This window comes from Bidens hawaiensis, unplaced genomic scaffold, assembly GCF_021521415.1.
Source record: "Bidens hawaiensis isolate Kalapana, Puna unplaced genomic scaffold, B.hawaiensis_p1.1 tig00009917_1, whole genome shotgun sequence".
Lineage (NCBI taxonomy): Eukaryota > Viridiplantae > Streptophyta > Magnoliopsida > Asterales > Asteraceae > Bidens > Bidens hawaiensis.
The window spans coordinates 849,563-863,460 of NW_027491746.1; the positions used below are offsets into that span (position 1 = coordinate 849,563).

The window sequence follows — 13,898 nt, forward strand, 5'->3', positions numbered from 1 at the left end:
TGTCCAAATGTGTTTGGTGTTGTTCTCAAGATGATTTTCATTATCTTGCAATCAACTTGCTTTCATGTTGTATTTTAACACATTCGCGTTTTGATTGTTTCTTTTCAAAACAAATCTAACTTTGTCATCTACTAACTTACGTTATAAAATATATTGTCTAAAGAAAAATGAAAATATTTGATATTTTTTCAACTTATTCATTTAAATGCGAAGCAGAATAAATAAAAATTTGAAAACTATGAACTTAACATTTTTTTTAAAAAAAAGCCCCGTATTTTTTGTTCGATTTAGGCCACCAAAATAATTGGGCTGACCCTGATAGAATGCTGCTACATTAACTTTTCAAATATGCATAATAATCGTAATATTTTCTTACTCTTTAATTCACAACTGACAACACACTAAACCACTCGATAAATTATAAAAACTCACCTCACATAATTTGTTTGTTTGATTGATAATTCTATTAAGGCTATAAATTATTTCACATTGATAATAATAATAATAATAATAATAATAATAAGGGTCAAAGGAAGCCGTATAGTCTTTTGTAAGTCAACACTGGATCTGGAGACACACATCCAACCACCGATTCCGTCAACAATGGAGGTCGCCGGCGCCGGTGTTCCGGCAGCAGTAGCAATCGTGGCGTGTATCTTAATGACTATATTGTACGTGGCTATTCTTTACTCTCCGACATTAATCCTCCGCCTTCCGCCACCTTCATCTTTCAAAACATTCATGATCCGACGGTTCATTTGCGCCGGCATCTCCACCGTCGTTTCGCTTATTGCCTGTGCTTTCATACTACCTGTAAGTTTTAACTCTCTCTGTATGTATGTAATTGTTTATTTGTTGAATGCCTGCTGGTTATATCAGTACCTACCTACCTAGAGTTTTCTTATTGCTTAATTAGGGATTTTAGGTATTCTACATTCATGACTAATTAGTGAATTTGTTATTGTAAACTTTATTTGTTGGATACTGCTTGTAAAATCAGTACCTAGTGAATTTTAGGTTTTAATTAGTTGATTTGTTTCTGTAATGAGCCTGTGTTTACTGTATACTTTTGATTGTTTGATGCTGCTGGTAAAATCAATACCTAGGGTTTTGCTGTGCCTTTTGATGCCACTTACGTGCCCAACGCCAGTGGCACGTCTGACGTCATTACGATGGTAACGCGTCTGGAACTGGATATGTGTTTGATGCTGTTTACACTTGTAAGTTGTAACGCATTCAGCGACGGTTTCATGTCAGACGCTGGTTTAGTGTCGGTGGTCGATTACGTTAGTAAAGTTCTCGACGTCAATGACGCATCTGGCATCGGTTATGATGGTAACGCATCTGACGGTGGATACCATTCTAGGTTTGTGTTAGACGCCGGTTTCATGTCCGTTTATGCGTCAGACAGTTTGTTAATCTTTGAATGCCTTCTTGTAAAATCAGTACCTATGGTTTTGATATACATGATTAGGGATTTTAGGTATTCTACATTCATCACCAATTAGTAGGGTCGTAAACGAGCTGGTGACGAACTGAGCCCTGGCTCGTTATATTTAGAGGGCTAGGGTTCGGCTTGTTTAAAGTTGTATTTCTAAAGCTTGAGCTTGAGCTCTGATGGTGAGTAGTTTGTCAAGCTTGAGCTCGGCTTGTTTTGTTTATTACTAGTTTTTAATTATATTATTTATATAATTTTATAAATATCTATATATATCTATAATTTTATTTTATATATATATATATAATAGTAGTTATTATATGAATACATTAAAAGTTCTATGATTATAGAGCTCGTTTAAGTTCGGTTCGGTTCGAGGTTCTTACGAACTGATCATGAGAAGCTCATGATCCCGTATACACCTTTACCAATTAGTTAATTTGTTTTGTATGCAGAGTGTTCTAGCCCTAAATAGTCTAATTTCAGTAACTGCAAATAAACTTATGTTGTTGATTTTTATAATTTCAATTATGACAAGCTAACATGTCACCAAATTTCTTGGTAATATTTTCAGATAAAGAGATGGAACATGTCACAGTTGTTTAGCGCGTATGGTATTCGTCTACACCACACCGTAAGTATTCAATTTGTTTGTATAGATAGTGCACGGTTGATGGTTTTCATCAATTTATATAATTTCCATGATTGTAGATTATAAAGGGTAACTGAGTTGCTAAACTTGTGTGAAACAGTGGGAAGTTGTGGTTTTTCCTCTTGGCCTGACTTCCTTAATGTATACCGGCTCGTTTATCCTCAAAGTTTTATCAATTTGGAGCTCATGGGCTGAACGTGGGGACCACCGGATGGATATATCATTTCATGGCTTAAAGAGTGCTATTCAAAACCTAAGTAACTGGATGCTATCACTTGTTTACAATATTTCAGTTTGGAGAATTTATATTGTGGTCAGTTTGTTATTTCAGTTATCTTTAAAGTTTTATTTGCCTTTTATTATTTAAGTGATATTATTGTATGCGAAAAAAGTGATTTATCTTTTGTTCTAATTCACAGGCTCCCCTTACCGAAGAGTTGGTTTTCAGAGCTTGTATGATATCTTTACTTTTATGTGGAGGATTTAAACCATATTCAGTAATACTTCTCTCTCCTGTTCTTTTTAGCCTAGGTGAGTCTAATCTTTTTTCCAGCTTTTTTAAAACGTAACTCATGTTAAAGGGCTCATATTTAATATCTTAAATAATGGTTAAACTATTTTGCAACTTTTTTTCTTTCTCTTTCCGTTATGAGATAACATTTCTTTTATAAATTTTCTATATTGTTTTAACTATTAGTAAAGTTTTCATAATTAGTTCAATTTTTTTATTTACAGCTCATTTGAACCATTTATTGGAGTTCTATATGCAACAAGACACCAGCTTGCTGAGAGCTTCGATGATCGTAGGTATGTGTTTGCTTATGCTTTTTCTAGAGGTACCAAAATGGGTGTTTAGTTATGGACTTACGGCCCAAAATGAGTTTGGGTCAAATTAGGTTGGGTTTGACCAGACACCTTTTTCTTTCAGTTTTTTTTTATGAATATTTTTTTATGCCAAGTATGTTATCAAAAGTTATAAACTCTTTCTTAGACCTCTTAGACATAAAACATTCAAAAATCGGCTCATTAGATGCATGATATTAATTGGTATTTATTATATTGACCATGGAAAGTTAGAAACAACATGTGTTGACTGCTAACTTGTCAATATATCTATAATATTTCTCAGGTTTTCAGCTGGGCTACACTGTGATATTTGGGTCATATGCATCATTTCTCTTTGTTCGAACGGGTTGGTGATGATTGTGTTATTTTTGTTTCTCACAATTTGAAGTTTTGCTGACTAAGCAATACATGTTAGTCGTGTCTTGCAATTTTCTAATGTGTAATTTTGCTGTTAAATTGCAGGACATATAGCAGCACCACTTGTATCACATATGTTTTGCAACATCATGGGTCTTCCTGCCTTCTTTTCGCGAAGGACATGTAACAAAATACATATCAACAAAATCATTTGTCGTTTTTTATGTCTAAATATGTTATAAAACTGACGGCTTTTTGAATTGAAATTTCAGGGTTGGTGAGTGTAGGATTTGTAGCAGGCGTGATAAGCTTTGTATATCTTTTGTTTCCGCTCACTTCTCCAGCATTGTACAATGATAGAACTGACGACTGCAAATGCTGGCACACATACTGTTACTGGACTTAATAGACCACGACACCGCTTACCAGGTATCAGCAAATGTAAACCTTAAAAACCTCGAAACCGATTTTTACATTTGTCAAATGTTGTTAATGATCTCAGGTGGCTGCAGGAGTTGTATCCTATAACCAGATTCAAGATAGAGATTAATTTTACTTGCTATGCAGGTCAGTTGTTTCATTCTCTACATGTATCAACATTTAGTCTGGATTCCACCATTTCCCAAAATGTACAACATCTATTGCACAAGCTACAACTCATCTAAGTTATGTGATATTCAATTCGTTTTCTGTGGTGCCAGAGTTGCATTTTAATAGATTTTGTAATTTCACTTGATTTTTTATTCGGCCCGGCAGTTATATTATCTTGAAATAGATAATCAAGTCCGGTCAAACTCGGACAGGAAACTGAATTTTAGTTTTTCGTTTGATTCAAGGTTCGGTTTTTTTGGGTGTAACTTTTCATTCATTTCAAACTGTTAATTGCATAAGCAATCTAGTATATACCATATACCATGTATGTATGTATATAAATGGCACAACTTATCCTTCATTTGAAACTGTTATTTGCATACACGATATAGTATATACATCACCTAACAAGGATTAGAGCTAACGGGCTCCTTGTTTTCTACATCTTGGTACTTGTACATCCATGAGCACCCCAAATAATATGCAAAGTTGACCAACCCAACAATAGTCAACACCCAATAAACATTATCCATCCTCCCATCATTTATACCATCAGGCAACCACCTTGTTGTTTTCCTGATCAAATCAACCACCGCGGTCCCCAAATAAAACGAAATTCCGATAATCACAGCCACCATTGCTGTTGCTGTGCTTTTTATCGACTTTGGAAACTCTTGGTAATAAAACATAACTTGACCCGGGAACAAAAATGCCTCTCCAATACCTGCAACTACTAGTTGTGGAACCAACCATATCACTGACATTGGCACAATCGAGTTGTTGGTTAGATTGTGGGTGTGAGCCGTTGCGAGCCGCTTTGACTCGACCAGTGCTGAGAGGACCATGCTTAAAATGGTGAGAACGTGGCCGATCCCAATTCGTTTTAGATGTGTGGGTGATGTGCGGGTTAGTTTATGGAATGTGGGAAGAAGGTAACTGTCGATTATTGTTAGGGAGATACAAGTCGTGATCGTAACGAAGACCATCGTGGTCCCGGCTGGGATTTGGAAGTGTGGTCCGAGATGGCGGTCCATGGCTAGAGCTTGGAGGACAACTAGGCTCAATTGGATGGCTAGTGGAGTGTGCAAGAATATACCGGTTGACCAAAGTGGGGAGATTCTGATTAAGGTTTTGAGGTCTTCTACTTGTTGTAATGTGCATAGGTTCCATGGTTTCTCGATCGAGCCGTCTGGGTTCATGTCGCCGTGCGTCACTAGGGCTGCATGGTTCAGGAATCTGTACCGTATATAATTGGTTAAGATTTCTTTTACATGCTTATAAATATCAAATTTAAAGACAACATTATGCAATGAGTGTGATGTATATCATATGCATTAAGTCAATTTTACATTTTTACCAAGCATTTTTCACTTGTGACTAGACATGGTAATGAGCCAGGCCGGGTTTGGAATGAGTTTTTTACAATTTTTATAATCATTTACTACATATGAAAAACTTGTAGATGCTTACCTGAAGCTATTTGTTATATTCATTAACTTTGTTCCTGACAATAATCTTCAATCTTTAGTGACAATAAAACATTCTTTTTCCGGATAGCAGCCACTAAAACACAAACAAGCCCAGTAAACGGACTACCTTGTGGCTTTAGTAGCAAATAATATTGACCACCCAACACAAATGCGACTAACCCAATTAAGTTAGCCGCACCACTTAAACCATACCATAAACACCAACTCACATTATCTTGGATATAAACGATCCCCGCCATACTAAACAGCATCGCGGCATACATAGTAAAGAAATGCCAATCAAAGAAAACCCGTCGGTGCTTCGGGTTTTCAAGTTGATCTGCACCCATCGTAGCTAACGTGAACCTTGTACCCGCCACGCCCGTGATTGAAAGGGCCAGGCTCGTGTACAAGATTCCCATTTGGGCTTTTGATGGGCCTACACAAGGGCTTGGCCCTTTTTCACATGGTGTAGGCTTTAATGCATCTAGTGTTAATGTTAAGGTTTATAGGAGTATCCCCAACAAGGACACGAGTGACGAAACCGAAATGATTATGAACGAGCCGAGATATGAGTCGGCTAATATGGCACCAAGAATCGGGGACAAGGCCATACAACCATTTACAATGTTCGCGATCTGAGCAGCATCAATGCTTTTGATGTTAAACTCCTTTATTAAATACACAATAATATTATTACTCCAACCTCCGGCTGCTAGTGTCATCCCCGCCATGGTTGATACAAATTAAACATGTTCGATTATCGTCTATATCAGTTCTTGGTGCTTGAAAATATAACAAAATATGAACATAATTTTTTTAAAATAAAGAAACAAATACCTATGAGGAAAGGAAAGGTGATCCAGCCACCTTTTTTGGGTGCACCAGATGACTGTGGTTCTGCATTCATGGCTACAATATGTTGCAGCCAGCTTCTATTGATTCAAGAAATCAGATTGTGTGACTATTGAGTGTATTTTGGTGCAAATATAAGAAATTTCAGAATGGTCAAAGTAGTGTGTTTAAAACTATTATCTAAAAAGCTTCATTATGCTAATTAAATTTATTATAAAAGATATGATTCGGTCATGGTATTTAATAGATATGAATTTGCTAAATATTAATTAAAAAAAGGCTAGTTTAAGGTGGGCTTCGTTGAAACTAAAGCAAGTCAGTCGGATTAGCCCGTTTGAGATTCGGTTTGGTTTGGACTGTCGGTTTAAATGTTTAATGGTTCACTCCATTTTGAAACCGATTATGTCAAGTTGTTAACTTAACCGGCAGTGTAACGAAATTGACCATTTAACTTTAATATATATATATATATATATTATTTTTAGAACATGTGGTTACGTATACGGTACATGTATTATAATTATATTTTATTAATAAAATTTATAACACTAATAGTTTTTGAAAAAAATCCATATTGGTTCCAACCACCAATCTCCAAAACCAAACAGTTAAACCATTGAACAAAAAATTTCGGTTGGTCCGGCTGCCCCATCCTTCTTGGTTGGTTTACTTTGTCGGTCTCTAGAACCCTAGTGAAGAAACACTAGATGACCCCGACAAATTAAGGATAATCTTAGGGTTAAGTAGATGTTTCCCACGAGGGTTAGGTCCGGCAAAGATGGCTATTCTTCTCCACCTGCAAAACAGACACCGTAAGCTCGTCACTGAGAAGGGGGGGGGGTTCCTCCTTGTGACCACCCTCCGACGTGAGAATCAGACCAGGTTGCTCTAAATATAAGTGTATATAGAGAGAAATAGCTAGAGAGAAGATGATGATACCGTTCCAAGGTGTTGGAGTATTTATAGCCGAAGGTAGGTTTCCAAGCAGGTACGGCCAGCTGTATATAATATTCCTTTTCCACCAACTATGGGCTACGTTCGTGCCATGATGGGAGTTGGTGGGTAGGCAGCGGCTGATAGTGACATTTTGTACTGGAGCGTGCTCCTCTTCGTACTATTGTCAGTGAACTGTCACCCTGTGATTGGTTCATGGCTTGCTTTGTCAGATCTTGTCTATTTGTCCATGCCTTGGTAGGTATAGTATAAAAGATTTTCTAGAAGCGTACGGACTGGCTCTTTTGGGCGGGAATATTCCCGCCCTGCTCATTCCTTATTCAGGTGACATTACTGAAGTATAAGAGTTAGTGACTTATACGTGTAGCCTTACTGTTAGTGCGGGTAGCCTTCCTTCTTGGCTTGTACCCACAGCTGCGGGGACAGGCAGGGTACTGTACCAAGGGAGGCTTTCCTGCGGGGACAGCTGGGTTACTGCGTGTAAGGTCTTCATCTCTCTGAGCATGGTGGGTCCTGCGGATCCAGTTGGTCTTTGCGTAGACGTACCTCTTCAAGGTGAGTCTTGTGGGTCCAACTGGGCTTTGCGGGAACCTACCTCTTCAAGTCCCCCCAGTCCATTGTTCTTCTCATGAATTGTTAATAAGTGAGGGGAACTTTTGGACTTTATGCAAGGGGCTTTTAAAAAGGGGTTTTCGTTTTTTAAGGTTCTCCGTGGGGATTCTTCCCGCAGTTTTCCTAATGTCACTTGCAGAAAATTCCCGACTTTTCTGCCTGATCTTTGGGTATGATGCGGGTAGGTGTGTAACCTCTTCGCAAGTCGGGAGCGTTGAGTTTCACTTGTGTAGATTCTCCACGAGGTTTTGGTAGTTTTAGACATAGTGATCAGTTATGTTAAACAACCAATTACACCTTGAAGCTTCAAACAATCTAGTTCTCAACGTTCCCGCCATGCGGGGGTGTTATTTCTCTTTCCGCAAGCATGGCCCATAAGGTCGATCTTCTTGGCTTCAATTCCCTGCAAGTGCTAAGTATGTGAAGGGTTTCGCCTTGACACTGTACCCTCACTTGTCTTATGGTTTCTTGCTTTCCAAGGTAAGGGGGAATATTCCCTCTTATTTTTGAATCTTTTTGAAATTCGGAGGGTTGGTGAAAGGATAAGGACAGTCCAATCGGTTGAAAGGACATTGGCGTCTTCTGACGGTTTCAGGATGTGCAGGAAGTTGTGACGACGTGACAGCATGTGGTCAATCTGAACGCTTTTTCAGGCGCGTGGGCGCGAGTTTCGCGCCATTCTGACATCTGTTGCCAGCTTGCTTTATCGACACGTGTCGCCGTGTCATTGCTCCTACGCTTTCTCTCTCATTCGCATTAAATTCATCGCATTCATTGCGATGAGTATATAAGGTGGAGAGGGTGTATTTCGTCCATTATCTTCACTTCACTCTTCTTTTTCTTTTAAGCGATTTCCGGCGAATTCTCATCTTTTCCGGCGAGCATTCTCCTGAAACCGCTTTCTTTCATCCTTAACATTAAAAAATGTCTTCTTCTTCTCATGACCCAGAGGTTAACGTCGAAGAGTCCGACGTTTTCCCCGAGAACCCGACGTCAACGTCCGATAAGGACGATAAGAGTACTGCTGGCGAGTGTCAGTGTACTCTTTCTTTCGATGTATACAATTACATCGTCAAGAAATTCATGCTGGAGCCCTATGAGCCGGAGTTGCCGGAGACCAACCAGACAGTATACGACGCCCCTAAGGGCAAGATAGGGGTTTACGCTTCGTTCTTCATATATGGGAATCTGAGATTCCCATTAACGAAGTTCGTATACCGTGTTTTGGAGAAACACGGTGTTCATTTGACAGAGGTGCACCCAATGGCAATTGCTAAAGTTCGCCATTTCGAATGGGTGTGCCGTATTTTGGATATCGAGCCTCGAGTCGACCGCCTGATGACCTTCTATACTTGGAGGTGCATCCAGGGTTGGTATACCCTTGTCACTCGGATCAAGGGTTTGAAGATCTGTACTACTGAGCGTAGTCTTCGTTCTTGGAAGCGTGAATTTTTCTATATTTCTGCTCGTGTCGTTCCCATTGCGATGACGTTCAAGAATGGGAGGGCACTTCCTAATCTTCCGGCTTCCAATTATCAGGAGACGGAGTGGTTCACCAAGATTTCCCAGATTCAGACTCCTGTTTATCGCTTCTCGGAATCTGGGATGGTCATGCTTGGGATGAGTCGCGTGTGGAAGGACGCCGGGTCTGGGACGCCGCAAATACCCATCGTTCTTGAATACGGTTTGAACTGTATTCCTTATGGTACGCCCCGTCTTTTGTGTTGGTTTAGGGCTTTCCTTCTAACATTGTTATCATTTTTATTTCAGAAGGGAACGACTTACAGTCGCTTTTGCACCCGCAGGAGACTGGTGGTCCAATGCGGTTGGGTACTCGTGATCTTGATGAGAACGAGTTGCCCGTTTTGGAGAAAACTGCGGATAGGTTCGTAGAGGTCTACTCGCCAGGCCATGAGATTTTAAGCGCCACTCGGCCAGGTAATGAGTTCTTTAATCCTCGTCCTCTTCATGCTCACACTTCTGCTGGAATTCTTCTGATCTTGTCATCTTCTGATGAGGGATCCGCAGATGGGCCTTTTTTTGTAAGGAAAAAGAAGGCGGCTAGCGTGAAGGGCAAAACGAAGGTTGCTACCTTCGTTGACTTGGGGGATCAGTCTGATTCCGAGACTGAGAGTGAGGAGGCGGCGATGAACCTTGGTGGTGGTGACGAGACCATTGTCTCAGAGGTTGAGACAACGACTGTCACTTCCGAGCCGCTAAGCATTGCGAAGGTAACTGGCGTGAAGAGGCCATTTTCATCGGCTCCATCTCCGCATAACAGGACTTTCAAGATCAAGAAAACCAGTAAGTGTACTTTTTGTGTACCTTTTCCGCATCTCCTTCCGCCTTCGTTTTTGATATCTTAAGGTTTTTCTTTATGCAGTAGACTTATCTGTTTTTGAGGAGAGTGGTGCGGGAGGAGTTGGTTCAGGACCCATGACGATAGGTTTGGTCAACCTACCCGAGGCGATGACCCAGGCGGCCGCGTCTGTTTCTGGTACTGGTTCTGTTGCTTTTACTGTTGAAGCAACTGTCCGGTTATGACGTCGTCTGTCATGGCTGCTGTGCCGACGATGGCGTCCACTTTCGTTGCTGCGTTGAGCAGTTCAACTTCTTCGCCAGCCGTAAGTGCCATATTTACCACGTCATTCACCGGACCGACGGTGACTTTTTCCATGAGCTCATCTGCGATGAGCTCATCTGCAGCGACTGCAACGGTTATGAGTTCATCTCAAATGAGTTCATCTCCAATGGTCTCTACCTCTGTGACTTCTACGGTGTCACATTCGGCGTCAACGACTACTTCGTCCTTGGCCAGTTCTTCAGGTATGTATAGAGTTGGGACCTCTAGACTTACCTCTGTTGATGAGGGGGTCCGATCTTTGCCTCCTTCCCATCTCCTTGACCTCTTGGATGGATATCCTTTAGGTTCGGGTGATGGGTTTAGCGGCTATCGGCCTGTTATCGACCCTACAGGTGCGTGGGGTTACTTTGGCCTGTTATCCATCCTTAGTCATTTTTTCTTGACTGTTTATTGTTGTTGCAGTTTCGGATTCCAATGAGGTTTATGCCCCAAGGTGGAATATCCGCCGAGGCACAACTCTCAGGACGGCTACAGACTGCGTCGATTGGACGCGCCATGCCGCTCCAAGTGGTGCATTGGGGGAGGCAATGGTTAGTTACCAGGAAGGCAGGTTGTCCACCGTGCTCCGAATTCTACTCGCCCGGATGCAGCCGCGTGTCGAATTACTTTATCGTGAACACGATAAGTTAAGGACTGCGCGTAGCTTGGAGGGGTCTCAGGTGCGATCGCTGAGGGAAGAAAACAAGAAGCTTGCCGCCACCGCTACTGAGAGAGAGAAGGCCTTCAAGGATCTTGAGGCCGAAATGCAAGCTAGGCTTGAGGCCCGTTCCAAGGCTTCTCAAGTTGTTAATGAACAGCTTAGGTTGGCTAAGGAAACTGCGCGTAATGCGACTGAAAGGGCCACAAAAGCTGAAGCTGTTGCTGAGCCTCTACGCACTGAGAATGAAGAACTGAAAGCTAAACTGGAGAAGCTTAAGCAGGCTCATGAGGCTTTGGCTTTGGAGGACGCCAAGAAGCTACAGGAGCTCTTGGATCAGAGGGGCGTGCTTGATTGCACTGAGCGCAAGCTTAAAGGCGTTGAGGAGGCTACTGCCAAGGAAGTGTTGCTTGCCAACCTAAATAAGAATGAGGCCAAACGCGCACGCGATCAAGCTAAAGCTACCCTTCAAGAGGCTCTGTCCAATAAGGATTGGCTTCTACGAGAAGCGTTGCCGCAGGTACGCATAGCTCAATTATTCTTTGCTTTTTGCTTTTTATACTTAGAAAAGTTTTTTTTTTGTAGGTTGTGCATCGGATTTTCGCGAACACATCCTATGATGATGCCATGAGCACAGCCCTCAACGCTTCTCATGAGGATGGAGAGAAAGTTGGTTTCTTACTTGGCCTAGGATTTGCAGAGAAAGGTATCTCGCCTTCCAGGTTTCCTCTACACGATGTTGATACTGAGGCTGCCTATGACCAAGCTGTGAACCAGTATGCTGCTTTCTCTCATCCGGTCGTGGAAAAGGTGAATGAAGTTGCTGCTGCTGATGACGGACTAGCTGTTCTCAAAGCTTTCCTTGAACAGCCGCAGCCAACTGATGGTGCGGGTTCAAGTGGGTTTGGAGGGAGTGGTCCCGAAGCCTGAATCTTGAGATTCCTCCAAGCCGTTAGGATAAATTTGCACTTTTTGTAGGCGGGTAGATACCTAGCCATTTTGTAATGTTTGAACAGCTTTTATCGTGAATATAAATGTTTTGTTAATGCCTTGCCTTATAAACATTATATGATTTGCTCATGCATATTTTAGTTTATCTTGGCAATTTTCTAAGTGTTTTGAATAAGTTAACCTTTCGACGCGTGTCAGATAATAGGTTAATGTTCTGTTTCCTCTATCATGATTGTGCGGGTAGGACCGTCACTTTCACTTAGTAGGATGACCAAACTTCATCTATATCTGACATGCGTGAAGGTTTTCCTCATCTTTTCCTTAGAAATTTTTACTGTTTATTTGTGTTTATGCGGGTTGTGTCGCTTTCCACACGCAACGACTTACTTCCTCCCTCACTTATTTATGTGGTGAATACCGGCATATCAGTGTGGTCAGATCATAAGTATAAAGGTAAGGCTATCAGCATCAATGTGATAAGGAGAATCATTTCCATTAGAAGTGGCTCTAGGCCTGTTCGTTACAAGTTTGGAATTGATTTACATGTAGCATCTGCGTAATTGAGCTCCATTCCATGTTCTTGGGATGGGGGTGCCATCGAGCCTTTCGAGCCGGTATGCGCCCTTTCCCAGAACTTCTTTAATAATGTATGGCCCTTCCCAGACCGGGGCCAGCTTTCCTGGGCGCTCCTGGTTCGAAGCCTCGTTGTTACGCAGTATGTAGTCTCCGACATTGAAGTTGCAGAGTTTCACCCGCGTGTTGTAGTGCTTTTGCATTTGTCGCTTGTAGTTCTCTTCACGCGCTGCGGCTAAGTCTCTGCGCTCTTCGGTTAGTATATGGTCTAACCGTCTTTCCGCATCATTGTCTTCTGGTTGAGTTATGACTCTTGGTGAGGGTAGACCGATCTCGACTGGAACCATGGCTTCAGTGCCATAGGTGAGGCTGAATGGGGTTTCGCCCGTGCTTGCTTTTTTCAGCGTTCTGTTTGCCCAAAGGACATGTGGAACTTCGTCCACCCAGCCGGATCTATGCTCCAAGAGTCTTTTCTTTATGCCGTCGACGATGCTCTTGTTTGCTCTTTCCTTCTCACCATTACCCTGCGGGTGTGCCACCGAGGTAAAGGTGTGGGTGATTTGAAGCTCTTTCAGCCACTTTTGTAGCTTCTGGTCAGCAAAGTTGGTGCCGTTATCGCTCACCAAATTCTGTGGAAGTCCAAAATGACAAATAATAAATTCCCAAATAAATTTTTTGATATGTTTTGCGGTTGTTTGGGCTAGGGGTTTTGCTTCTATCCACTTGGTGAAGTAGTCGATGGCTACTACTAGGAACTGAACGTTCCCTGCTGCTGTGGGAAATGGACCTATAACATCGATGACCCACTTCTGGAATGGCCATGAAGAGGTGACTGGAACAAGTTCGTTCTTCGGGCGATGCGTGTTGGGTGCGTAGAGCTGGCAGGACCTACATTTTCTGATGTAGGCCAGCGCATCCGTGTGCATCCCCGGCCAAAAGTATCCCGCGTTGTTTAGCTTAGCTACAACTGCGCGTGGACCTTCGTGTACTCCACAGATGCCTTCGTGTACTTCTCTTAGGAGGTAGTCGGCATCTTGGTCGTCAACGCATCTGAGGAGTGGGCCAAGGAAATTACGCCTGTAAAGTATGTCATCAACAAGTTAATAGTTCAGTGATTTACAGCGTATCTGTCTTTCCTGTGTCTTTAACTCTGGTAGTACACCCGTCGCAAGGTAATTTATGATTGGCGTCATCCATGTTTCCGTGTCGGTTTGGATGACACAAATTTCCTTACGCGGGACTGATGGTGCTCCAAGAAGTTCAACGCGGATGTCCTTTCCCAAGTGGGTGAAGGCTAACGATGCAAGCTTGCTTAGCGC

General features: G+C 41.9%; 1 protein-coding gene and 1 pseudogene across 1 annotated transcript; one reads left to right on the forward strand and one right to left on the reverse strand.

Moving 5' to 3' along the window:
• The first annotated feature begins 538 nt into the window (after positions 1-538).
• LOC143533806 (CAAX prenyl protease 2-like) lies at positions 539-4,032 on the forward strand. Its single transcript, XM_077028467.1, has 9 exons — positions 539-813; positions 2,013-2,072; positions 2,191-2,403; positions 2,510-2,621; positions 2,826-2,897; positions 3,220-3,282; positions 3,399-3,476; positions 3,566-3,722; positions 3,796-4,032. Exons 1-8 carry the CDS (start codon positions 604-606, stop codon positions 3,697-3,699), a joined length of 942 nt encoding a protein of 313 aa, XP_076884582.1. The 5' UTR covers positions 539-603; the 3' UTR covers positions 3,700-3,722; positions 3,796-4,032.
• Positions 4,033-4,282: 250 nt separating this feature from the next.
• LOC143533822 (protein NRT1/ PTR FAMILY 2.7-like) lies at positions 4,283-6,263 on the reverse strand (annotated as a pseudogene).
• Positions 6,264-13,898: the final 7,635 nt, after the last annotated feature.